At 43.5% G+C, this 25702-nt stretch overlaps 1 protein-coding gene across 1 annotated transcript; it reads left to right on the plus strand.

Annotated features, from left to right (window-relative positions):
* The first annotated feature begins 9272 nt into the window (after nt 1–9272).
* Nucleotides 9273–12495, plus strand: Fam177b (family with sequence similarity 177 member B). Its single transcript, XM_036202580.1, has 4 exons — nt 9273–9398; nt 9850–9916; nt 11595–11692; nt 12352–12495. Exons 1-4 carry the CDS (start codon nt 9273–9275, stop codon nt 12493–12495), a joined length of 435 nt encoding a protein of 144 aa, XP_036058473.1.
* Nucleotides 12496–25702: the final 13207 nt, after the last annotated feature.

The following is a 25702-nucleotide window of genomic DNA, read 5'->3' on the forward strand; positions in this document are numbered from 1 at the left end:
GTGTAAATTACCAAAAACTATTATCCCAAAACTGGTTCTTTGCTCTGTTGTAGCCCAATCTATCTGTGAACTTCATGATAAGTGAAAACAAAATAGTAACAAATTTTAGGTAAAGTACTTTCCTTTTTCAAGTTGAAAGCAAGCATGTGTTTTCTGGGTACAGAAATCAATTGAAATGATTATAGATGGTGACATATTAAAATACTATAAAATATTTAAAAGTAGAAAAGACCATTGGAAGTTAGTATTTTGCAGTGTCACATAGTCCTTCCTGTACTCATTAAATTTAACTAATTGCATGATTCATTTACAGAGTGGATGCTGAGTTCCAGCCGTCGGTCAGGACAGGGACATCACAGAGCAGACAATGAAAGCAAACAAACTGGGAAAAACATTGCCCGATGTAGTTTGAGTGGAAATGGCCCCCATAGGTTCATCTAATACTTGGTCCCCAGTTGGTATACGTGGGGGAAGATTAGAAGGTGTAATCTTGTGGTGGGGGGAGAGTTAGGGGTTGTCATTGGATGCAAGTTTGAGGTTTCAAACTGGATCAAGATGTGAGCACTCAGCTGCTTCCCCAGCCTTCTGCTACCATGTCTTCTAAGCCATCCTAGATGCTAACCCTCTGGGACTATAAGCGTAACTAATGTGTTTTCTGTAAGTTGCCTTGGCTGTGGTGTTTTGTCACAGCAATAGAAAAATAACTAAGACAGAAGTTGGTACCAGGAGTGGGCTATTGCTGACAGGCCTGGCCATGTGATTGTTTCAGAAGAATGTGGCAGACTTTGGTACTTGAACTAGAACCATCCTAGTAGGGACTTGGAAGACAGCAGTGCTGAGGGCAGTTGGACTGCAGAGGTCTAGAGGTTTCAGAGGAGAAGAGTAGTAGCCGTTGGGCTAGACACCATTTGTGATGGTTTGGCAGCACATGTGGCTGCTTTCTGCCCTTGTCCTAAGAACTTGCCTAAGAACAAATTGAAAAGTTACAGACTTTTGCGGGGGGGGGGGGGAGATTCTTCAAGATAGCCTAATACTGACTGTTGCATGGTTTCTAGAATTTACTCTTAATGCAGATTTACAGTGGAAAAGAACAAGGGAGCAGAAAGAAATAGAGTGTACAGTTTGAAGAGAAAAAGCACCACAGCCAAGGTTTGTTTAGAAAGAGAAAGCGATTTAGGGGTGGGGGCTGACCTGCAGTGAAATAAAGGGAAGAGCAAGACCCTAGCCAGCTAAGTCTCCAACTTGTGAAGGGAAAAGGCCTAAGGAATTTTCTCCTAAAAAGCAACAAACGAAACTGTGATTGAAGGTGGCAGGCACCCTCCCAAGTGGGCTGCTGAACTGGACACTATTGTGCAATGTGGTTCTGGCTGTAGAGTCATGGAGGATTTATGAGTAAGGTTTGTAGACCTTCCTCCAGGGTTAAGGAGAGCTGACAAAGCCAGACAGTATGTGGGTGGGCAGTCGCAGCATGATAGCCCTAAGAGGGTGAGAGGCCATTATGTGACTTATGTGACACTGTGAAAGTGAAGTCTGGATCTCACTGAAGACCCTAAGGTGTTAGAGGTGCCAGAGCGATGGGATATCTACAAGGGAGAGCTGCCAATGAGGCAAACAAGCCCAAGGAAAGAAGGATGTTAGGCTATGAAGCTGGAGAGGCGGGGCCATCTAAGCCCTGTGATGTCACACCACATAAGCTCTGAGATTTGGAGTTTGCCCTGCTGGGTTTTGGTCTTGCTTTGGTTCAGTGTGTCCTCCCTTTTGGAGTGGTAATGTATAGTCTGTACCATTATATGTTGGGAATATGTAATTTGTTATAAGATCTTATAGGGGGTTACACTTAAGAGACTTGAGTCTCAGAAGAGATTTTGAACTTTTTAAACGGTGTTGAAACTGAAAGACGATAGGGATTTTTGAAGTTGAGCTAAATGCATTTGCATTATGGTATGGCCACACGCCCATGGGGTCTAGGGAGTGGAATGTGGTGGTCTGAATGGGAATGTTTGAACACCTGGCCCCCGTTGGTGGAACTGTTTGGGAAGGGTTAGGAGGCGTGGCCTTGTTGGGGAGGTGTGTCATTGGGTCAGCTTTGAGGTTGTGGGGGAGTCCTGCTATCCCAGTACTCTCTGCCTCTTGATTGTGGATAAAGAGGTGAGCTCTCGGCTGCTGCTCTCGTCATCTACCATGCCTGTGCTCCACCATCAAAGACTCCAGCCCCTGAACCGTAAGCCCAATTAACTCTCAGTTACCTTGGTTGTGGTATTTGATCACAATAGCAAAGTAACCGATACACTTGTTCTGTTGAGGATAAAGTGTGTGAGCAAAATGAGCATGATGTTGGTAAGAAAATAAACAAAGTAACATGTTGCATGAGAGGTTGGATGAAGAGAATGGAAAGTTGCCTTGAAGGATAGGGGCAGGAACCTTGGAGAAGGTGTTTTGAGTTAAAGACCTGAAGCAAAAAGGTAGAAAGTCCAAAAGAAATGAGTTAGAACAACCAGCAGACGGTGGCTGTAGGAAGAGTATCTTATCAAGGCCAGGGTCAGGTTCTGAGGGAGACTGGTCCTTGTGGGACTTCCTAAGAATTCCATGTCTATCATCATAGATAGAGGAGGTAAAGGTAGGCCCAAAGACAGTTTCATCCAGGTCCAGCCTGTGACCCAGTCAGCACTGATGCTGCTTACAGGAGTGGAGGTGACGTCACTGGAAAGCCTCAGCTTAGCGTGAGTGACACCTCAAGGGGGCTGCTGCATCGCTAGAGGCCTCCTATCGGTCAACCCTTCACCGCCTCTGTAGCCCAGCCCCTCCCAGGATGTCCAAGCCGTGCCAGGGTTACATGCAGCTGGGGGCAGGGAGTTCAGGGGTGCGAGATGGAGTCTCAGGTGTGAGGCCTGATGACCTTCTTCACCCCCTTCTGTAAGAGGTCTTCAATACACCACGTGAGAGTCACATGCAGGTGATCACAACTGGTGTGGTTTCAAGACAGCAACACCCTGGTCACCCCCCCCCAAAAAAGTTCCACAATAGCACAAGAGGTCAGACCACAACCTCAGAAGCCACTGGGCCTTGGGTGACCCACTGGAGAGGTTTGAACAGGAGGGACAGGATCCAGCTGTTGAGTAATTTTGGCTGATTTTTTTTAAAGTCTAGACTGTATAGGGAACCTAAAGAGACCTTTACAATACTACAGGCTTAGACCAGGGTAGGATGCTTGATAGCAGAAAGTCTTAAGGTTTTGGAAATACACAAGATAATTTCTTGATATATTTAATATGAGATTTGATTGAAGAAGAATCAAGAATGGCTAATGCTTTTAGCCTGAGAAACTAGAAGGATAGAATTGCCATACATTGAGATAGCAAGACTACCAAGATAGATGTGTGTGTGTGTGTGTGTGTGTGTGTGTGTGTGTGTGTGTGTGTGTGTGAGAGAGAGAAAAAGAGAGACAGAGACAGAGACTGGTTGTGTGTGTGTGTGTGTGTGTGTGAGAGAGAGAGAGAGAGAGAGAGAGAGAGAGAGAGAGAGAGACAGACAGACAGACAGGGTGTGTGCATTTAGTGATTCAGTCTAATCAGGATTGAGAAGTCTGTTAGACATCCAAGAAAAGGTGGAAGGCAGTAGATCTGTGAGATATATCCAGAGCAAAAGTCTGATGCAGAACATATAAACTCCACAGTCATCTGTGTGTAGACAATATGTAAGCCATGGAGTCAAAGCAGATCATCAAGAGGCAGTCTTTTTCTCAGAGCTGAGGACCGAACCCAGGGCCTTGCACTTGTTAGGCAAGCGCTCTACCACTGAGCTAAATCCCCAACCCCAAAGAGGCAGTCTAATACTGAAAGACTGCACACAGGACTCGGTCTGCTGATCACAGTGTGTACCTGGGAACTTCCTTGATCACCTAGTCAGGTTTTTTGTTTTGTTTTGGTTTGGTTTTTTTGGTATATCTGCATGAAGGTCTCAGGCCCCCTGGAACTGGAGTCACACATAGTTGTGAGCTGCCACATGGGTGTTAGGAATTGAACCCAGGTCCTCTGAAAGAGCAGTCAGTATTCTTGACCGCCGAGCCATTACTCCAGCCCTTTTAGAGTCAGATTTTTAAGAGATAAGTAAAGGTTTTCTGAAGAATTGAACAGGTTAAAAAGCTTGATACATGGAGCTTTTGACCTAGGAATTGGTGTTAAGAGAGAAATGCTACCAAGATGTTCAAAAATAAAACCAAACATTCCAAATTGCTCAGTATTGAGCTCTATGACAGGCACTGTGATTAACAAGATGAAATCTGTGCGGCGTGTTTTCAAATGTCCACTAGGTGGCAGAAAAACCTACTCTAAACCAGCTGCGAGTTCAGTTTCCCTCTGCCCACTGTCTGGCTGGGAGTCCTCTGAGTTAAAGATGCGCCTGTCTAGTGAATGCAGAGCACTGTTGTTACACACAACAGAAACAGTATTTTCTTCAGAGTCCACAGCTATCATCAGCCTGGAATATGCAGAGGAGAACAGTCTATACAGAGCAGAGTGTATGTATGTGTGGTTCGCTTTGTTTGGAAAGAGGTGTATTTGGGTGGTCTTAAGTAGAGTGAGTTGACCACAACCAGACTGTTAAGCCTTATTTAAATCTTTCATATTCAAGCTTTTTAGTTTTCAATGAGTCTGAAGTGGGCAAGGCTCAGAAGTAAATGGAAAGGAACCTTCCTAGAAAAGAATGCACAGAACATTCTAGAACTGGACCAAAGTTTTAAGCTTTCTGTAGGTCACCACCTCACTGGTTTCCACACATATGTGAATTTGTAAGTTATTTCTTTTCCTGCTTCTGTGTATGACATGCTGATCTTCAAATTTGATTTCAAGTTGGATCACCTGGGCAGCTCCACAGAATTCAGGTGCCTCTGTGCCCCAGGGACTGTGATTTAAGTGGTCTGCAGGGCATTTCTTTGGAACTTTTATCAAGACCCAGGTGATTATAATGTAAAGTCAAGTTTGGGAGCACCAGGTTTGGTCAATGCTGACTGTGTAAATATAGCAAACCTTCCCACAACTCAAACATGTCCCTCCTTGTAAGACAAACACAAGAACATTTCCACGTCAGCACACACAGGGACTCTGCTTGGCCTCAGTTGGGTGTGATTAGTTGCCGTCTGTGGGACAGCTTCTACCACCAGATGTTGTGATGCTGAGAACACCAAAGGTAACTAATTTCAGCAAGGAAGGAAAAACAGATCATGTAAGTTGGTTCTGAAATTTTTTTTTCCTTGGATTGTCATAGAATGTATTTTGTTTCTCATGGCATGTATATTTGCTTGTTCAAACCTATTGTGCTTCATATATTATTGGTCTTAACAAATTTACATGGTGACTTATTTATTTAGTTTTCACTGGTACCAAATGGTACCTTTACTTCCTGTCACTTACCCGAGGCTCTTGTGGAATACACTGGCACTAAGTCAGGGACAACAGGTGGGCCCTTCAGGTCTCCTCAGTGATCTCCAAAGGTGCCTGTCACTGTGCCTCAGAAGATGAGTTTAACCCATCTGTCTCCCAGGCCTTCTAGCACTCTGTTATTACCATTGCCATAAACCAAGCATTGCACCAATAAGACTTGGTTACTTGTGTCACCAAAAATAATCAAATAGCAGGTAGCTTCATACCTGAGTGCATATGTTTGCACACATGTGTCCAATCACATTGTGCTGCTCATGAAATATTTTTGAAATTTGAGTTTTCGGCCTTTTAAAAAGGATGCTAACAACGATTGACATTTATTGCTACCACTGATGTATCCCTAATACTTTCCTTCATATTTTTGTTCACCAGCTTCCCATTTGCTCTCCTCTTCCTTGTCTTCATTTGTTTTGTTTTGTAGATCAGGCTGGCCTCGAACTCACAGAGATAACCTGCCTCTGCCTCCCGAGTGCGGGGATTAAAGGCATGAATTGCCATGTTTGGTCTTCTTACCTTCTCGTAGGGTGATTGTTTCCTTTCCTTCTGTTAGTTATAAAATTATGCACTCTAATTCCTTTTTTTCTAGTTTTCTTTAAATTGCTCACATGAGAATAATCATCTCTTTTTCATTGTCAAATTAGTTATTTTCTGTTGGGTTGTAGATATATTTCAGCACTTAGTACTTAGGTAGTATATGTGAGGTTCTTTCCCAGGACTGCTAATAAGTAAATATTTTTCTGTAATTTTCATTATCTATATTTGATTTCATGCCTATTTGTCCCCCTCAGTATTCTCTGCTTTCAGATTTGAAGGCCTATGTCTTTCTTCCATCCTGGACAATTGGTAAGCCATTATTGGGTGGGAGAGATGGCTCAGAGGTTAAGAGCACTGTCTGTTCTTCCAGAGGTTCTGAGTTCAATTCCCGGCACCCACATGGTGGCTCACAACCATCTGTAATGAGATCTGGTGCCCTCTGCTGGTATGCAGGCATCCATGCAGGCAGAACACTGTATACATGATAAATAAATAAATCTTTAAAAGGAAAGAAAGAAAAGCCATTACCTCCCGCTCCCTGCTCTTCTTACTCAGTGCTCCCAAAATCTCATTAGACCCTTGTTCTGACCTATGTTTGGTGTCTCACAACTTCAGTTTTGTGTTAAATATCTATATATTTATTTCATACTGTGAGAACGCCCTTGGTTTTCCTCACTACTTTAAATTTATAACCAAGCTTTCCTGTGTTGATTGTATACTTCATTTCTAGAATTTCCATCTGGTCCCTTTTCAAGTTGACCTGTTCTGTGGGTGATATTATATTTTCTGTCTTTCTGAACACAGCAGACACAGACTCAGTTTCCACCTGTATCAGTCAGGGTTCTCTAGAGTAACAGAACGTAGAGAATGAATGTCAATGTGTGGAGAGGAAGAAGGTTTTTGTTGTTTGTTTGTTTTTGTTTTAGAATGATTTGCAGGTTGTGGTCTAGCTAATTCAACATGGCTGGCTGTGAATGGAAGGTCTGAGAACCCAGTAGTTGTTCACTCCTTGAGGTTGGGTGTCTCAGCTGGTCTTCTATATATGCTGGAATCCCAGAGAAGCAGGCTCGAACACCAGTGAAGGAATGGACTTGCTATCAAGGCAAGGGCAAGCAGGCCAAGAGCAAGAGCTTCCCTTTCCCCTTGTCCTTATATAAGCTTCCAGAAGAAGAGGTGGTCCGGATTAGATCGGGATTAAAGGTGTGTCTTCCTACCTCAGAGATCCAGACTAGAAGTGGATCTTTGTACTTCAAATTAAGCAAAAAACCCTCACAGGTGTGCTCTCTGTTTTGGAGTTTTAGTTCCAGATGTAGTCAAGTTGACAGCCAAGAATATCCATTACACCACTTATTTTTATTATTCTTAATTCTTAGATCAGGTCTGTTACAGATCTTGAATGCCACCCCAAAACCCATTTGCTGAGAATGCTGTGCCCAGCCCAGGGTGCAATTGAGAGGTCGGTGGTAGAGCCTTTAAGAAGTGGGGCCCAATGGGAGGAAGCTAGGCCACTGGGGGCATGCACTGACCTTTCACACTCCCTCTCTTTCTGCTTCCTGAACACCACAAAGCAAGCAGCTTCTTGGTTTGCAACGCTGAATCAAACTTAACCTTCTCTCTTTTTAAGTCAATTATCCCCAATAGTTTGCTGCAGCCACAGAACACTGACTCACACAGACTCCAGTGCTTTCCCATCTGCTGTACTTTCCTCATGACGGTTTGTTTCTTCACGTGGTTTCTAAGTTTCTGCAAGTACATCCTCATCAGAGGTTGATTTGAGCAATGACTCAGGATGCCCTGTATGGTGATATTTTATTTGTACTGAAATGTTACATCTACAGCTCTGTTTGGTTGAAGTATAATTCCGAGGTCAGTTTGTCTTTGTATTCGGCAGAGTTCTGAGGGTTACACTGGTTTTCCATTCCTTGACTTTGTCATAGTGCATCATAGACACAAAAACATCATCTAGTGAGATGAACAAAGCACAAGGTGGTTTATCTAGTAGATGAGATGCTACTCAACAATTCAAAGTGACAGACCACTAACACTTGTAACACAGTGAATGCCTCTTAAGAGCATTATGTTAAGTGAGAGAAGACAGTATGGCTTTTGAGCAGCAGTTCCGCTGAGAGGCATCCAGTCTGAGGAAACAGGATCAGCTGAGGAACTGGCGAGGCAAGGAAGCTGTGGCTTGTTCTGTCTCTCTGATCTTCCAGCATTCACCCCAATAACTGGCCTCAGGTTTGATTTTATTAATAAGACCTGTTAAGATTCGTGCTACACATGTGGTTGCTGGGAATTGAACTCAGGACCTTTGGAAGAACAGTCAGTGCTCTTAACCTCTGAGCCATCTTTCCAGCCCTAATTCTGTGTTTTAAAGAAACTGGAGATCACAAGTCTTTTGTCTTGTTTTCTTGGAGTTTTTTCACAAGTACTCAGAATTATGTTTGCACAATCCAATCTTGGATTATTTTCCATCATGACCCCAGTTACTTCCATCAGACCCTACCTCCTAAATGTCCTACCATTTTTTAGTAGCATCACAGGCTGAGGACCACACCTCAAACACCTGGGCTTTGGGGGGAATATTCCAGATCTAAACAATAGCAATTTCTCACTAGCAATATGAGTGTTCCTTGTATTGTTAGTCACATTAAATCTTAGTCACTTAGTGGGCATATTTTGACTTCTTATTAGGCTTCCATAGGCAGGTCTCTAATGATTAATGGCCCAACCGTCTTTTCGTGTATTTATTTGCTAAAAGCTAGTCTGCTAAAAGCTTTTGGTCATGTGAGAATTATCTCTGACCTATTGAATTAAAGTAATTCTTTACATATTCTGAACATGCTTCTTTGCTGAAACAGGCTTTGCAAATATTTTCTCCTGTCTGCACAGAGTCTGTGCTTGTAAACGTTCCCTGTATCACCTCTCAATGCAAACTGGAATGATTGAGAAACTTGGATGGTCAGTGGTTCACTCCTACCAGCAGTTATGGGGTTTACAGTGATGAAAAGATCAGGCAACCCTGCTGAAACTTTTTGTCCAAACATCCAATAACCACATTTTTACTAAATGAATCTCTTTAATTCTGATTCAGACTGCATAGTCCTCTCAGATGTGAAGAATCAAGATTGCTGATATGATTACCTCTGAACTCTGTCTTTACCTTGACTGAAAACAACTAGAAGCTTCCCAGTTCTATATAAACACTGTCCTGGGCAACTTGTCCTGGGGCATTTCTGTGTTCATGAAACCGGGGGAATCCCTTGTGGAGGAAGACCATCTCCTGAAGTTAGCGTCAAAATGAGTGGATCTTGTAAAAGAAGTTCTCCCAAAAGGATTATCCACTTTGCTGATGGAGACATCATGGAGGAATACAGCACAGAGGAAGATGAAGAAAAAGAGGAACAGAACTCAGCATGTGACTCTGTAAGCTCACCATAGTAGTATCAGTGGGAGGAGGGGAATAAATGAGAGATTGATCCAGAGAAATGATATAGAAAATATGGCTTTACATTGAGCTCCTTGGTTGCTTTCTACATCACATATGAGCAATAGACAGCCATTAGTTAGTTAGTTTTCTCATTGATAAGAGAGAAAATTAAACATTTATAATACATTTTTGAAACCTACATAAGAATCACCAATCACTACCCCTGATGTCAATTGTTTTTAAAATTTCTCATCAGTTATTTCTTTGTTGGGGTTGAGAGCATGCACGTTATGGTATGCATGTGGAGGCCAATAGACAACATGTGTAGAGGTCAGTTGTTCCATGACGTGGGGCCTGGGGGCTGAACTCAGGCTAGCAGGCTTGGCAGCAGATGCCTTTGCCCACTTGCTATTAATTATCCTAAATTGATTTCTCTCTACTTTTCAGTCTAAGCCTTCATGGGGATCATACATCTGGTTTTGGGCAGGTCAAGTCGCAAGCAATTCAATTTCTAGTAAGTACTGCTAAGGCTTGGTTTGGGTCTTCCTTCCTCCCCTCCTTCCTTCCTTCTTGTCTGTCTGTCTGTCTGTCTGTCTGTCTGTCCTAACTATGTATTAATTGATTCTCCAAGACACATGAGACTTCCCACTGTTCCATCCACTCCCCAGGATTCAGAAATGATAATTTGTTCACTTCTAAGTCCACGTGTTAACTATCCCAAAGACCTGGAGATCCTTCTATCTGCTTTCCGCTTTTCTTCCTACCAGTGGACTGTGATTAGGATGGGATTGGCTCGCCCACTCCAGCATCACTGCCCTCCACCATGGTGGACAACATGCATCCTTTGAAGGGCCACCCCCTCTGACCATTTCACTCCATTATCATGAGTAACTTGAAGACCGACTTAACTGCTTGTTGCCATGGCACTCAAGCCAATCAGACTTCACACTCTCTTCGGGTCTGCCCTGTGTGTGAGTTTCCTGAGTCACCCTGTCCTCAGTCCCTGAGCTGTTCCTATCCTGGCAACTGTGGACATAAATAACAGTTCTAGGCCTGTTTACTGATCTGTGTCACACACTGAACCACATGAGAACAGAGATTGCTACCACGTCTTTTTCTTACCTTGACCCAAATTTTCTTCTTTAAAGGTCCCTGCCATCAGTCTAGTTCTCACTTCCCGAGCTGTGCCAAACCAGCCCACCACGTGCTTCCATAGGTCAAAGATGCAGACAACTGAAGCCCATAGTCAATCCTTCCTGAGTTTATTCTGCATCGGGACTAACTTCCAGGTTTTGTTAAGAATATAGAATGCACAGTTCTAAGCTCCCCCATCAGTTACTCTAATATGGACATGAGCTTTGCTGGCCCCTCCTGGGGACATAGGGAATGTTCTATATGCTTATTATAGCACATAGAATCTTACTTTGTTTTATTTTTATTTATTTTCGTTAGAACACAATTGGCAAATGTATAATGACTCATTTCCTTCTAATGCGCCTGCTTGTGAATGTGATAGCAAGAAAAATTACTTCTTACTTTAGAATTCTGAGAAAATATAAAATGTGGCTCTTGCAAACTCATCTTTACTCATCCATTAAAAAAGCATTACTGATTGCCTACTGCATGCCCTGCACCTAGCTGGACTCTGAGACACAAAGACAAATGATGATGTTTTCATAGGATTCGATTTTCAATGAATAATATAGACTAGTAAATGTGCCCAGAATTGTAATTTGTGCTCACAGTTGTCAGGATAGGAATAAGTTCTAGGGACAGGGAGACTCAGGAAAACTAACGAAGAAAATACCCCAAGAGAGTCGCGAAAGTCTGATTAGCTGAGGCAAGTTTGGGGGCCATTGTTATGGTCCCCATTAGAAAGGTCATATGATTCGGAAGGAAGGAATGGCCCTGGCTTTAGGTTTCCTGTCGTAGCCCTTGGTCTGGTAAAAGATACAAAAGTCTACAGATAAGAGCATGGTGGAAAAGTCTATAGTGGTTTTCTTATGGGGCTTTGGTTTAAGATGATACAAATTTCCTGAGCACAGCGGTCCATGCCTGTGGTCCTGGCTATTCCAGAGGCCCAGTGTCGTATGGCAGGCCATTTGCAAACAAATTTAAGCTCTTTGCAACTTGGCTGACCCTAAGCTTCAGTCATGGGCTCAGTTTTTCCAAGTACTTGTTCTTTCTTCCAGTTTGTGAACTTCTTGGTGAAAGATTTGCTGTCTTCTTTGGTCTCACTGAACCCAAATACCAGTATGTGCTAAATGAGTATCACAGAACACAAAATAAGGTAGGTAAAGTCCTGCTGGGGGCACCAGGGGCTCTGAGATGGGAGGGGTATTTTACTAGTTAGATTTCTGCTTGCTCTGATTGAACACTAGCAGAAACAACTTAAAGAAGGTTAATTCACAGGTTGACAGACTCACAGTAGCGGGGAGGGCTTGGTGGCCAGTGGCTCCTTAGCAGTGGCAGTATGAGGCTGTTTCTTTACATTTAGGTGGATCAGGAAATAGAGAAGGAACAGGAAGCTGGCTGATCCTCCAGCAACCAGCTTCCTCTAGCTAGCCCTTTCATCCCAAAATGTCCACAATCTCCGGAAACAGCATTACCAGCTGCAGACCCAGTGTTCAAATATGTGGGCCAAGAGGGAATATCCAAATGGCGAGAGTATGGAAGAATGTTTTCCTACCTGGTAATCAAGCCGTGCAATTGCACTGAGCTCCCATGGCCGGACTGGCTCACATTTCCGATGCCTCTTGCCACACAACACTCCTCAGTATTCGCCTCAGTCCCATGAAATCAGGATTTCAGAGGTTGAAGACTAAAAAATTTGGGCATGAAGCTTGATATTGCCTAAAAGGCAAAACTTCTTACATGGGAGTCTCTGCTAGAGGGAGTTCAGAGATGCATGGCTGTCCCTGAAACTTTTCCTTCTTTCTCTCCAACCAGGCAGGTGATAAGGAAAGTGATGGGAAGGCATCAAAGGCCCAGGACGTTGAGGTTCCTGATGAAAAGTGTCACCTGGGAGCTGGTGGCCAAGAGTATGGGGCCATCGCTTCCAGAGAAGGGCTGGAGGCAGATACCAGCTCATGATGGACAACAGAAGCTACCCCTGCATTCCTATGCCTTGGCTGTTGGTTACCCTGGTAGCCGCACAATAGGAAGTACTTCTGAGCTTGATCTGGTTCTAAGCTCATGAATGCATTCTCAGGAATTCAAGAGTTACATGTAACAAGGAAAGCAATTTTAGACATTTTCACAATATGATTTTTTAATTAGAAACACCTACCTTGACATCATCCCAGTAATACAAGTTCTTTCAGCACTGACTTTGCACAACATTAAGGCTTTTATAGAACTTTGGGCCTGGAGGTATGGGCTGACAGTTTTTTATGATGGTGCTAGGGTCCAGTAAAACAAAACAAAACAGAAATTTAAATTTAACCTATAAATTCCCCTTCTCACATACGTATTTCCTTCCACACAGCCATCTGAATTAGCTGGGGCTTATTTTACAACTGGCAGCTTCATCATTAGAAGACCTTTTAAAAGATCTTTATCAATATCTTTGAGAGTTCCATTAGAAAATCAATAATTAAGTGCTAGAAATAGTATGTGTCCTAGCTTCCTCCGTGTTGCTGTGACAAAGTCCTTCGACAAAAGCAGCTTAGGGGTGACAGTGTTTATTTTAACTCACAGTTCCAGGTTACAGTCCATGAGGTTACAGGTCACAGCAGCAGGTACTTGAGAGAACTGGTCTTGTGAAGTCCACAGTGGGACGAGGGCAATGGATGCACGCATGCCAATGCTCAGTTAGCTGTCTCCTTTCCATCAGTCCAGGAACCAGCCCTTGGAAATGACGGCACCCACCTTGAGGGTGGGTCTCCCCACCTTAATTAGGTCAGTTAAGACCATCTTTCACAGACATGCCCACTGTCTAATGACAACCTAATCTAGAATTCCTCATAGAGACTCCCTTCCCAGGTGTCTCTAGATTGTACCAAGCCAACAATTAAAACTAGCCACAATATTTTAAACAGATTAAAAAACATTGTCATCAATTAATTCTTAAAGGTTGGAAAGAGAGGGAATGTTAAGCAGTAGAGACTTGCCTAGAACAGGCCTTGAGTTCAGTTCTTAGCAGAACAAGAAACTAAACCTCAAATCCTAAAAGATCAAACATGGGTCAAGTGGTGGTGGTGCATGCCTTTAGTCCCAGCACTCAGGAGGCAGAGGCAGGAGGATCTCTGTGAGTTAAGGCCAGCCTGGTCTACATGGTGAGTTCTAGGACAGCCAAGGCTATACAGAGAAGCCCTGCCTCTAAATAAATAAATAAATAGATAGATAAATAAATAAAAAAAATAATCTTAAAACAAACAAACATGGAAATTCCGGTGGTCCTGAGTTTAATTTTACTTCTTCAATTAGCTAGCTATGTGATTTTAGTTGTCTAGATGTATGATCTACAGTCTCCTTCTTTGAAAAATACCCATGGCATTTATGTCCTTATGGGTTATTGTTAAGCATAATGAGATAATACATGTGAAAACACTTTGAAACTATAAATATGTGTTGTTCACAATTAATAGCTACTATGGCTAGTCACATTGTTCATAGCCACCCCAACATCTATGTCTTCTGGGACTCATGCCCTTAGATATTCTACATTTAACCTTGTGACTGGCTTTGGCCAATGAGATAGTAGCAAATGTGATGTAAGCAGAAGCTCACAAAGCAGTTGTACATTAGGGCTGTCCTCATGGAAAGCTCCGTGTTGTTAAGAAGCTTGGGCTAGACTTAGGAGTCATGAGAAGCCATGTGAAAAGAGGTCTCCAAGAATATGTAGGAATAAAATGAAACATCGACCATTTTGCTGATCCTCATTCCAACCAAGCTCCCAGCCAGATGTAGCCACATAAAATGACTTTCAGCTCTTAAATGGCATAAACGAACCACACAACAGGATGTGGGTCACCCACAGAATCATGAGACACACAGACATGATGTGATTAAAGTAAGAGCTCTTAGAGAAGTGGGGAGTTGAGTTGAATTGATATGAAATCAAGGGCAGGGTGGGAGTGGACTGTCTAGTTGGTTGAATATACCAGGGTAAGATAACTCACAAACAGACCAGTCCAAAGTCTTAGTGACTGAAGCGAGCATTTACTTCCTTTTCCTGGGGACTCCATTATCAGTGTGGGTACTTACCCAGAGAGTTGGTCTCCACGTGCTGTCCTGGTGCTTCCCTGATCTTTGGATTCCTCCGTGCTGTGATGCTTTCAGGGCTGGTGAAACAGAAGCATGCTGGAGGATTAAGCCCTGGCAATGGATGACTCCACAGAGAAGGAATTCTGTCTCCTTTGCTTATGCTTCTACTACAGTACATCATCACAGGGATATAATTCCCTGGATATGGGGTGTGACCCTGAAGAGACTCCAAAGGGAAGCACTCTCTTTTTGGTGGCACAGAAGATGGGTGAAAGGTCAATGAGTTAACACGATCCTGGTTTATTTCAGCTTTGCTGACTCTATGACCCATCACCCCCGTGAAAGTCACTTCACTTCAACGTTCTTGTGTCTCAAACGGATTTGCTGTGGGAAGCAAATTCAATTTTAACTAGCTTATATATAACAAAATAGGGTTATTTTTGGAAGGGTAATAAGGTACCTCACAGACTCCAAGGTCAGATAAATCTCAACAGTGTCTAGAACAATCTGATAAGAAACTACCAAAATCTGTGGCTTCCCTTTCTCATCTGCACTGCAGGCAGAACATTCAATAACATTCCTAACTCCTCTACTCAGTGACTGGTGTTCTGGACCTCAATCACAACTCCAGACAGACAGGAAACAGGCTCTGAGTAGTCTGCCTTTGTCCTATGTCAATCCCTAATTCAGTGCCTGTGGCCCACCGGTAGAGACACAAGTGTAGTAACATGGTCGTAGGGCCTTTTTCTCGATGAAGGTGATTCTCAGGAAAAGGGGACTAAAAATGATCTCAGCAGGTAACACTGTGGATGTTTTATGTGAAAATCGAGGAAAACCACTTAGCCATAATTAGGCACTAAAGTCACTGTGTGTCAATTATACTTTTAAACATTTGTGATGTGCCAAGTTGACTGGGCCCAGATTAAAGAGTGTCTGTGAGGCTGTTTCAGTGAGACTAACACTCGAATACAGTGTGGGGTCCAGGGCATCACATAATTCCATCCAAGGCCTGAATGGAATAGAAAGTCCAGGACGGAGGATTTTCTCCTTTCTGCTGTTGTCCTGTGCAAGTTAAACCCCGTGTTTCTTCTTCTCTCCTTGTGCTCTTGGCCTGGGCTTAGGTCACTGCTTACATCATCCTACCCCATTCTCAGCCCTTGGACCAGGATGTAGGGGATGGCTTGCCCCTCCCTACCCCATTCTCAGGCTTTTGAATTCCAATGGACTGTTCTACCACCAACTTTCCTGAATTCTCTGGGGGGGGGGTTTCTTGGCTTTTGCGATCCAGGGAGCCTTTTCTAATAATAGCAACCTAATTCCCCATAATGTCTACCTACCTCTCATCCCCATAATGTCTACCTACCTCTCATCTCCATAATGTCTACCTACCTCTCATCCCCATAATGTCTACCTACCTCTCATCCCCATAATGTCTACCTACCTCTCATCCCCATAATGTCTACCTACCTCTCATCCCCACAATGTCTACCTACCTCTCATCCCCATAATGTTTACCTACCTCTCATCCATCCATCCTATTGGTTCCACTTCACTGGAGAAACTAATTAAAAGACATCAAATGAGAAGCCTCATTTCATGGGTCTGCATGGTTTGTCTTAATTCTTTATCTGACATGCTCTGTTACCTCATTTTCAAGGTAAAGCAAATCCGAGGGTTCTATGACACAGCAGAAGGGCCCACATCTCACAGCTAAGCATCAACTACAAAAGACTCAGGTGTCAGATCAAAGCAAAAATCTATACTTGATTTACTTGCTCTTTTCTTTCAGAATAAGCTCTAGTGATTTTCTTTAAACCTTTCTAATAAAACTACCCACTTACCAAATAAATACTTGTCAATGATTCTAGGGAACTAGGCTGTGGTGGTTTGAATGAGAAAAGCCCCTATAGGGTCATATGTTTGAATGCTTGGTCCTCACTGGTGGAACTGTTAGGGAAGGATGAGGAGGTGTGGCCTTATTGGAGGAGGTGTGTCAATGGGGGCAAGTTTTGAGGTTTAAAATGCCTACTCCAATGAAGGGCAAGATTTGAGGGAAAGAAAGCTTAGGGGAGCAGGAGAGCCCAGCTAGATCAAGAACGGAAAGGGAGAACGAGGAATAATAGACCATGATAAATGAAGACCACATGAGAACAGGAATAGGCAGAGTGCTCAAGAGGTCCCCAGAAATCCACAATGATACATCCTCTGTAGTCTGCTGGCAATGGTCGAGGAAGGGCCTGACCTGACCTAGTCTGATGATCAGATGACTAAACTCCCTAGCAGTCGTCTTGGAACTCTCATCCAATAACTGATGGAAGTGGATGCAGAGATCCTCGGCCAGGCCCCAGGTGGAGCTTCAGGTATCCAACTGTCGAGAAAGAGCAGGGATTACAAGAGTGTGAATTGTTGAATCCAAGATTGCAAAAAGCACAGGGACAAATAGCCAATCGAATGGAAGCACATGAATTGTGAGCCAACGGCTGTGGAGCCCCCAGCTGGATCGGGCCCTCTGGATAAGTGAGACAATTGAATAGCTTGATCTGTTTGGGAGGCATCCAGGCTGTGGAACCAGGACCTGTCCTTGGTGCATGAGCTGGCTGTTTGGAACCTTGGGCTTACACAGGGACGCATGCTCGGCCTGAAGGGAGGGGACGGGACCTGCCTGTACTGAATCCACCAGGTTTAGATGGGTCCCCAGGGGTGTCTTGGTCCTGGAGGACATGGGAACGGAGGGGAGGGGCTGGGAGGAAGGTGGGGGGTAGGGGCAGGAGGGGGGAGGACAAGGGGAACCCATGGCTGATGTATAGAATTAAAACACATAATAATAAAAATAAAATAAAATAAAATAAAATGCCTACTCCATTCCCAGTGCATGTACTCTCTCTCTCCCTCTTCCTCCCCACCCCACCCCAAATCCAGTTGCCATGTTGTGAGGAGACTCAGGCATTGCAGTGGATTCTCCCCAGACTCCCAAATTCATATGTCAAAATCTCAATCTCAATGTGACCGTGTTAGAGGTGGGGCCCTGGGAGGTGTTAGGTTATCACATCAGATCCCTCTTGAAGGATATGTTTATGCCTGTGTAGGAGGCCAGGGGGATCCAGTCATATGTCTACCATGTGAGAAGACAGCTTTTACAACTCTGAAGACGGTTGTTCCAAACTCTGACCATGCTGACACTTAGAGATTTCTGGCTCCCAGACTGTGAGAAGTGAATTTCTGGTCTTTATAAACCACCCGGCTTATGGCATTTGTGTAGCAGCCTGAATGGAACAAGGCTATGAAGACATCCATGTGGTATGGAACAAAAGTTTGAAGTAAACATCCAGTGGGAACTAAGGCTGCTCCCAATCACATGACTATATTTGGAAGATAGCCTCCTAGCCTACAGATGACTGTCGATCCAGCCAGCAGCATCATGGGAACTCCTAAGCCAAGACCTCAAACCTTTCCTGAATTCCTGACTTACAGAACATGAGATTAGAAATATTTGTTGTTTTAAGCCGCTACATTTTATCATAAATTTTGCCCTCACACAGCAATAGTTTCAATATAGTGTTGTATTCCTACACAGTCCTAGGGACTCCTAAGGATACTTAAGCTTAACTAAGAACCTAGTTCCTAGAAGGCAGGTATTTCATCTCAACTACCTCAAGACCAGACTGAGCTCACTGAGCTGTATCAGATATGCCGCCTACCTTACTGAGAGATGGGGGGCCTAGCAACATAACCGTCTCCTCTGCCTCCTGCAAATAAAGTCTCCTGTTTCCTTTGCCACCTGCCATTTGCCTAGAGCTGTCTTCAGTGTACCAAAACCAAACCAAACCAAACCAAAACAAACAAGCAAACAGAAAACCAGCTCTCTGTAGGACTAGTCATGATCATCTCAGAGGGTTTAGTCTCCTGGCAAGTACACCTCCAAAGTGGTAAAACTCTTAGACATTTGCAACCATTTCCCCGAAATGCAATCATATCGCCAAGATGGCAAAGTAGGAGGTGGTTCCGTTGTTACCATACTCTCTAACCAGAACCAGTACTTCTCACCAACAACCAAGACACAACACACTTGTCTCCAGTCTAGCCCACTCTTTTGTAAATTCCAACATTTTATTATTGTTGGTGGTAGGGCATGTTCACAGATGTGATTTTCTTGGTGCACATGTGGAGGTCAAAGGACAACTTTGGGGTGTTGGTTCTTTCTTTCTACCTTTACAAGGGTTCAGGGGATTGAACTCAGGTCACCAGGCTTGTACAGTAAGCATTCTTACCTCCTGAGCCGTCTCACGGGCCCCTCCCCCTATTTATACTTGGTTACCTCTTGAGTGTTTATCACACTACCTCAGTCTATCCTGTCTTGTTTACATCATTGAATGGTGTGTGTGTGTGTGTGTGTATGTGTGTGTGTGTGTGTGTGTGTGTGTGTGTGTGTGTGTGTGTGTGTGTGTTGAGATGAGATAGGATTTCTGTGCCTCAGGCTGGTCCAACCCCAAATTCTTGTCAATCCAAACAGATCCTCAGCCAAGCAAATCATGTCAAGAAATCTTCTGAATTAATCTAAATTTAAATGACTTTCTGATTGTTGTCATTTTAGATTATTTATCAACATATTCTATTGTGTGTAACATGGGCAAATCAAGGTTAATTTGCTAATGATTGAGCCCTCCAAACCTTAACCTTCAGAGTAACAGACACAGGCATCCATCCTTTATCACCAACATAAATCATTCAAGTGCCTTTCCCTGAATAAGCAATCCCTCCAAGACAAGACAAGCCTTTTCATCTTTTCAGGCTGCTTGGTGACAATGTCCTTCAATTATCCCCATAAAATTTCCTATCCCCTGCCAAATTGCGCCACTTCCAACTGTAAGATATAATTACTTCTTATACTAGCAGCAGAGTAAAGTCTGGCAAACTTTTAACCATTTTTTATCCCCAACTACCTTATAGAACTTTGTCATGCGCTAGCAAACACAGTATACAACAGACAAAATTTTATTCAGAATTGGGCGAATTTCTGTAGAAAATATGTCTTCATATTAAATATTCATGATAGTCTTTGGTTATAGTGAGGGAAACTTTGTTTTACTGTCTGGGTAAGATGGCATCTTCCCACAGACAAGATGGCTCCTAAGAATATATCAATATTGGTTAAACTTTCATCTTCAAATTGTAAGCAAATTGTTTCCTGAAATTTTACATGGAGCTACCAATGCAAATTTGGGGCAACTGACTAAAATATCTACTTTTCTCATTGACTGCTATGATGGTTGGTTCATGAGACATTGACCACACTATGTAGTCTAGGCTGGCCTTCAACTCAAGATCTTCCTGCCTCTGCTTCCCAAGTGCTGTGCCACTATGCCCTAGTTCCATGTATCATCTTGACAAAGCTCCAGGATCCAGATCTTTGGGGTACTGATCTATGGTGTAGAGATATCCTATAGATAATGGTTAATATCTACACTCAGTTGGCTCTAAGTAAAAGCAGTTATGTTCAACAATCTGGGTGGACTTCAGCCAGTCATTGGAGGCCTTTGAGGATCGAAACTAAGGTTTCTGGGAAGGGAAAAGGTCTCTCTCAAAACTATAGCATATAAATGGACATGTTGTCAAACTGTCCTCTAAATATTTATATTTATAGATGAATACTAGCCTCAGCTTTGGTCAGAAGAGCTTCATTTTGCAGTGGGCATCAGTTAATGAAGAGACTGATAACTAGTCAAAGTGCTGAGAATAAGTTACTGTTGAGTGCTCAGCCCTAAATAGGACAGCCATCCACAGCATCCCCTATTTTTTGAGACTCAGAGAACATCATGGAAGATGGGGTAGAAGAAGGTAAAGCTGGAGAATGAGGAGGAGTACTATGAAGACAGGACATGGGTGTTCCACTCACAAGTGAACAGGAACTCTGGTTACTAGCACAAGATCTGCACAAGACTGAGCCTGTTAACATTCCAGCATGGATGGGGGAGGGACAGATGAGAGTCTACCTCTTTCCAAAGAGCTTTTAGAAACTAATGGCTGTTACGGTGAGGGGGAGCTGCTTTTCTTCAGTAGTGGACCCTAATTAAACTCAGTGGGTCATAGGAGGGGGATTTGTTGGAAGAAGGGGCGCAGAGGGAGGTATAGGAGAGGGATAAGAAAGGGTACTGGGATGGAGGATGATCAAAATACATTATGTACATCTGTAAAAAACCAAACAAAACTATAGGATGAAACTTTACCTGCATTTCCAGCCCACTAACATGCTGTCTAGACTTTGGACTTGCCAGGCCCATGAGTACATGAGTCAGTACCTCCACATAAATCCCTTTGAGTCTATTTCCCTGGAGAACTCTGATGGATATAGCTGGCATTTGGCAGGCATTAGGAAGTTTCCTCTACCATATTTAGTGAGCTACTACACCAGCCAGCTGGCCCATACTCCCATGATGCAATATGCAGAACAGCTCTGTGCTTTGTTTCATACAACTTAGATTTAAACATGCTCACACTCTTCCAATATTACACAGAACCCTTTATCTTGCCTCCCCCAGGTTCACCAAATAATGTCAGAGACTAATAATTTATTAAGAAACACCTAGTTCTGTGTTCACTCTACTCACAGGTCAACTGAAAGTGTGTAGTACTCAGTAAAAATTTCATATTCCCTGTCCAATCAGGACAATGAGTAGATAAAAAGATGGCCCAGGGGTCCTCACCACAGACTACAAGTAATGCTTGGAATGTGGGAGGCAGCATGTTTTGGAGCATAAAGGAAATGCCTGGTGAATATTTAAGAGACTTAGATCTTAATTCCAGTTTCTTAGCTCATATGGCTTGTCCTGAAAAGGTCTAATAAGAACAGGCCTCCTGGAGCATAGTGATGTTAGCTGCAACGCTGTGTAGATGCACTATTCTAAGGGAATGGCCTGGTTCTAATGATCTCATTTACTTTGGGTAGGCAATATATTTTTTTTTTTCTGGGAAGAGAAATATTAAGTGTTCCCCATGAAAGACTTCGACAGAAGTGGGCTTGTTTCTCTGGGACATTCATTTTGTATTTTCTTCATGGTGGCCCTCAGGCTGACCAGCTATGTAAGTCAGGGCAAAGCGGCACAGACAAAATTCTGTTTAGAACTGAGTGGATTGGGGGCAGAAAATGTACCTTAAGGTAAATATGATGGCCTTAGGTTATCTTGGGGGGACAAAGCAAGATGGCTCCCAAGGGCAACATCAGTGATTGTGAGTATTACCTTGTCCCTGGTGGTCTCCATGACAATACATAAAGCCGAACACTGCCCAGCAAGAATGTCTGTTAAAATTTTTTCTTATGTGCTTTTCTGTGTCAATTCTTTTAGGGGTTATTGAATATGTCAGACTCCAGGGGGCACAGGCTGAAATCTCCAGGTTCTTGCGACCTCAGGGCAAGAACTGCACCAGGGACATGTGGTTGGTAATAGAAAGGGAAGGATACCCGAAGAATGAGAGTAGGCTGATGATACTCGGAAAAGACAGATGTTCGAAAGTCCTGAATCAACAACCTCATGATGCTTTCAGTCTTTCCACAGCCCCTGCGTCCTTTTGAATCTGTATGCTGTGGGCTCTTCCTGTTTGTTCCATGCAGCCCTGGTGCAGACCAGGCTCTAGTCTTTTGTCAACTTGTCTCTTTCATGTGTCCATCTTGATGCCTCTTTCCACATCTCTACTTTCCAGCCACAATTTGACTTTTATGAGAAGCAGAATATGTTCAAATCAATATCTCTTATGATACTAACTATAATTTTCAAACTGACACAACCTGGAATCACCAGAAAAAAAAAAGAGTTTTAGTGAGAGATGGCCTTCTCAGGTTGGCCTGCAGGAGATTGTTTTAACTAAGTGAATCAATATGGGAAGCCCCAGCTCTTTGTCAGTGGTATCACTCCTTAGGCAGGAGGTCCTGAACTGTAACAATGAAGAAATCAAACAAAGCCAGGAAGGTGTCCCCCCCCCCCGATGTGTCCGTGTGTGTGTGTGTGTGTGTGTGTGTGTGTGTGTGTGTGTGTGTGTGTGTGTTTGTGTGTGTGTTCATTTCTTTCTGTTCTTGACTTTTTGACTGTGGCTGTGATGGGCCTAGTTATTTGAGGTTCCTGCCTTGACTTCCCTACAATGATAGATTGTAATCCAACCTTACACACTGAAATAAGCCCCATTATTCCCTATGCTGCTTTTTGTCAGGATATTCTATCACAGTAACAGAAAAAACAAAACAATAAAACCAGACAGAACAGCTTTCCATGTTTATTCACAATTATATATGGTTCTTAGACAGGATAGGTGATGGAGGAAAGTGGAGTCTGTGGAGAGCCACTTCCTCTAGGCTAAGGATATGATCTTAAAACCTGGGGTCAGAGAAACCCATCAAGGTGAGTCGTTGACTGCTGGGACCAGATTCAACAAGAAGAAGGAAGGCAGTACAGAGTCAGAATTTTTACAGAGAGCTATCTACCGATAGACTTTGAAAGGAAGGGAGCTCTGTTCACAAAGTGGGTGGATTTAGGAGCCTAGGTCAGGGTGAGAAGGAAAGGTTTTCTGCCAATTTGTCCCCATATTGTTAGCGAACTAAACTAGTTTTGACCTTTTGGTAGACAGGTAGGAAGGGCTGGGAGAAGGAGAGATTAAGTTCTTCACCAAATATGGCGACCTGAAGGAACATTTTGTTTGTTTGTTTTTTGAGACAGAGTTTCTCTGTGTAACAGCCCTGGCTGTCCTGGAACTCACTTTGTAGACCAGGCTGACCTCAGACTTATAGAGATCCACCCCCTCTGCCTTCTGAGTGCTGGGATTTAAGGCGTGTGCCTCTACCACCCGGCTTTTGAAGGAATTTCTTGTGTACTATGGAAGAGCAGAAACAGGGAAAGCCAGAACAAATGGAGTCAGCTCTCTGGCTGAAGACCCATAGGCCACCTCTGTGGACACCAGAAACCAAGAGATAGACAGGCACTGGCTAAGGAGTCACTAATGTTCAGTCTAGTCCTCACTCTGCCACTAAGAATGCGTATGATTTTGGAAAAGTCATTTAATTCCTCTTTTATTAGTTATTTTATCTAGTGTTCATTATTTTACATTCTGTGTCTTCTGGGTATTAATACATTTTATTTAGAAAGAGAATCTTCAAAACTTAATCTTTTGGAGGAGTTTGACTAAACAGAATGAAAAATTCTTATCCTTAACACATTAATGTGTACTGGCAAGCTGCAAGATGCAGATAAACTATATAATTCTTTCCAGAAGGATCTATGATGAGATGAGCCGTGCATGGAATATGCCGAGAAGTAGCAACCTAAGGAGTCTGCTTCGAGAAGCCCTAAGACATACTTTATAAACCACCTTTTAATTTTAATATTCCCATTGTATGAAACTGGAGGATTGCCGGGAAATGGGCATTTTCCAGGTATACAAGTGACACACTGAACTGGGGAACATTTTGTTTTTGTTTTTGTTTTTGTTTTTACCAGCTTCTCTGGTGGATGTTTCTCTCTTACTAATGGGATCATCATTCTGCCATGCAAGCTGAAAACTTCAGGACACTTGGGGCAATCTTGACTCTCAGCTGTCAATCTATCCATTGCAAAATCATGACGATTTATCCTTTTTAATAGCTAAAATCTCGTTTTGATGGACACACACACACACACACACATCTTTGTGTGTGTGTATGTGGGTGACATACTCACGTCCCACCGCATAGGGACATCAGAGGACATCTTTGGATACTGGTCCTCATCTCCCACTTCATTGAAACAGGGCTCTTGTTTCCTGCCCCACCCACCAGGCTCGCTAGCCCTGAGCACACTGGATCTTCCCGTCTCTACCACCCTTCTCTCTGTAGGAACACTGGAGTTCCACACGCACAGTTCTGTGCCTGGGTTTCCACGGGTTCTGGAGATCCAAACTCAGATCCTCACAGCCAGTGCTTTAGCCCTGAGCCCTCCCGCAGTCCCTGAACCTATTTTTGATCGCTGCTTTTACTTGTACTGTGCAAGGCTCTCCTTCTCAGCCATAAATCTAATCAGCTCACGTCCCTTCCCCATCACCTTCAAGGATCCCACATGATGACAGCATATAAGTTCTTCACGCTCATTTCTGGATAATGCCTAACTTATCTCTCTCTCCTATCTCAATGAGCCAGGTTTCTTGCTCTGTGGAAATGGTATTATATCATGACTTTCCATCTCTGCATACTTTTTCCCCTTGGGATTTCCACCTATTATCTCTCCCCATTGAGGCACTCATCGGCAACATTTTTATCATTGTTATCATTCTAGACTCTACTCTCATGTCACGTCTTTGAAGCCTTCCCTTGTCCCTAGTGTAGACGCATGTCCTCCGTTCTCTGGCCTTCCCTTGTACATCTCTTATCTCACATGCTCTTCCTGGTGTGGTAATGACTTACGAAGCCACGGTAATCATTCTTTAGATGATGGGTTTGCTCAATACAGAGGACAGTGAATGGCCAGACTGGACTGAACCATTCTGAAGCCCTCCAGTCCCTCAGTTTACCCCAGAGCAATGATATGAATACACTGATGTGCGAAGAAGCCAATGCTGAGACAAAAGAAAGAGCTTGATTGAAAATTAGCTGCCCAGGAGATGGGAGGCAGGGTCAATCTGCCTACGAGACTGGCTAGGAAAGGGGTTCAAGGGCTTTTGAGAGTCGATGAGTCCAACAATACGCTGGGCCCGGACTGTATCTTTTAAGGTGTTTGCTGTTCTAATCCTACGCTGTAGCATCACACTTTTCTAGTAGCTCCAAGTTCGGAACCCAGGGCTCCATTGTTGTGACACTTTAATTCTCTCCCACTCAGGGTCATCCTAAGATCAAGCTTGGAGATGCCTCCTAGGACATGCCGTGTAAAACACGCCAGAAAGGAGACACTTATGCTTTAAAACGTATGGAGGAAGGAGAAGGAACTTAGCTCCGTTCTGATTGAGGTACCTTACAGGGAGCAGAAAGGAGAGGACTGAACAGGGTCTGAGAAGCGAACATACACACAGCCGACGGCTGGGCAGGAACTTGCGTCATCGGTGTGTGCCAGCCAAGGACCAGCGCAGCTCGGATCCTGCCTTC

This window comes from Onychomys torridus, chromosome 11 (genome assembly GCF_903995425.1).
Source record: "Onychomys torridus chromosome 11, mOncTor1.1, whole genome shotgun sequence".
Classification (NCBI taxonomy): domain Eukaryota; kingdom Metazoa; phylum Chordata; class Mammalia; order Rodentia; family Cricetidae; genus Onychomys; species Onychomys torridus.

Excerpts from the sequence above, each read along its gene's own strand:
- Fam177b (XM_036202580.1), top strand. The coding sequence starts at position 9,273 with ATGAGTGGATCTTGTAAAAGAAGTTCTCCCAAAAGGATTATCCACTTT. Across the intron at positions 9,399-9,849 it reads AGAACTCAGCATGTGACTCT|TCTAAGCCTTCATGGGGATC; the intron begins GTAAGCTCACCA and ends TCTACTTTTCAG. Across the intron at positions 11,693-12,351 it reads ATCACAGAACACAAAATAAG|GCAGGTGATAAGGAAAGTGA; the intron begins GTAGGTAAAGTC and ends CTCTCCAACCAG.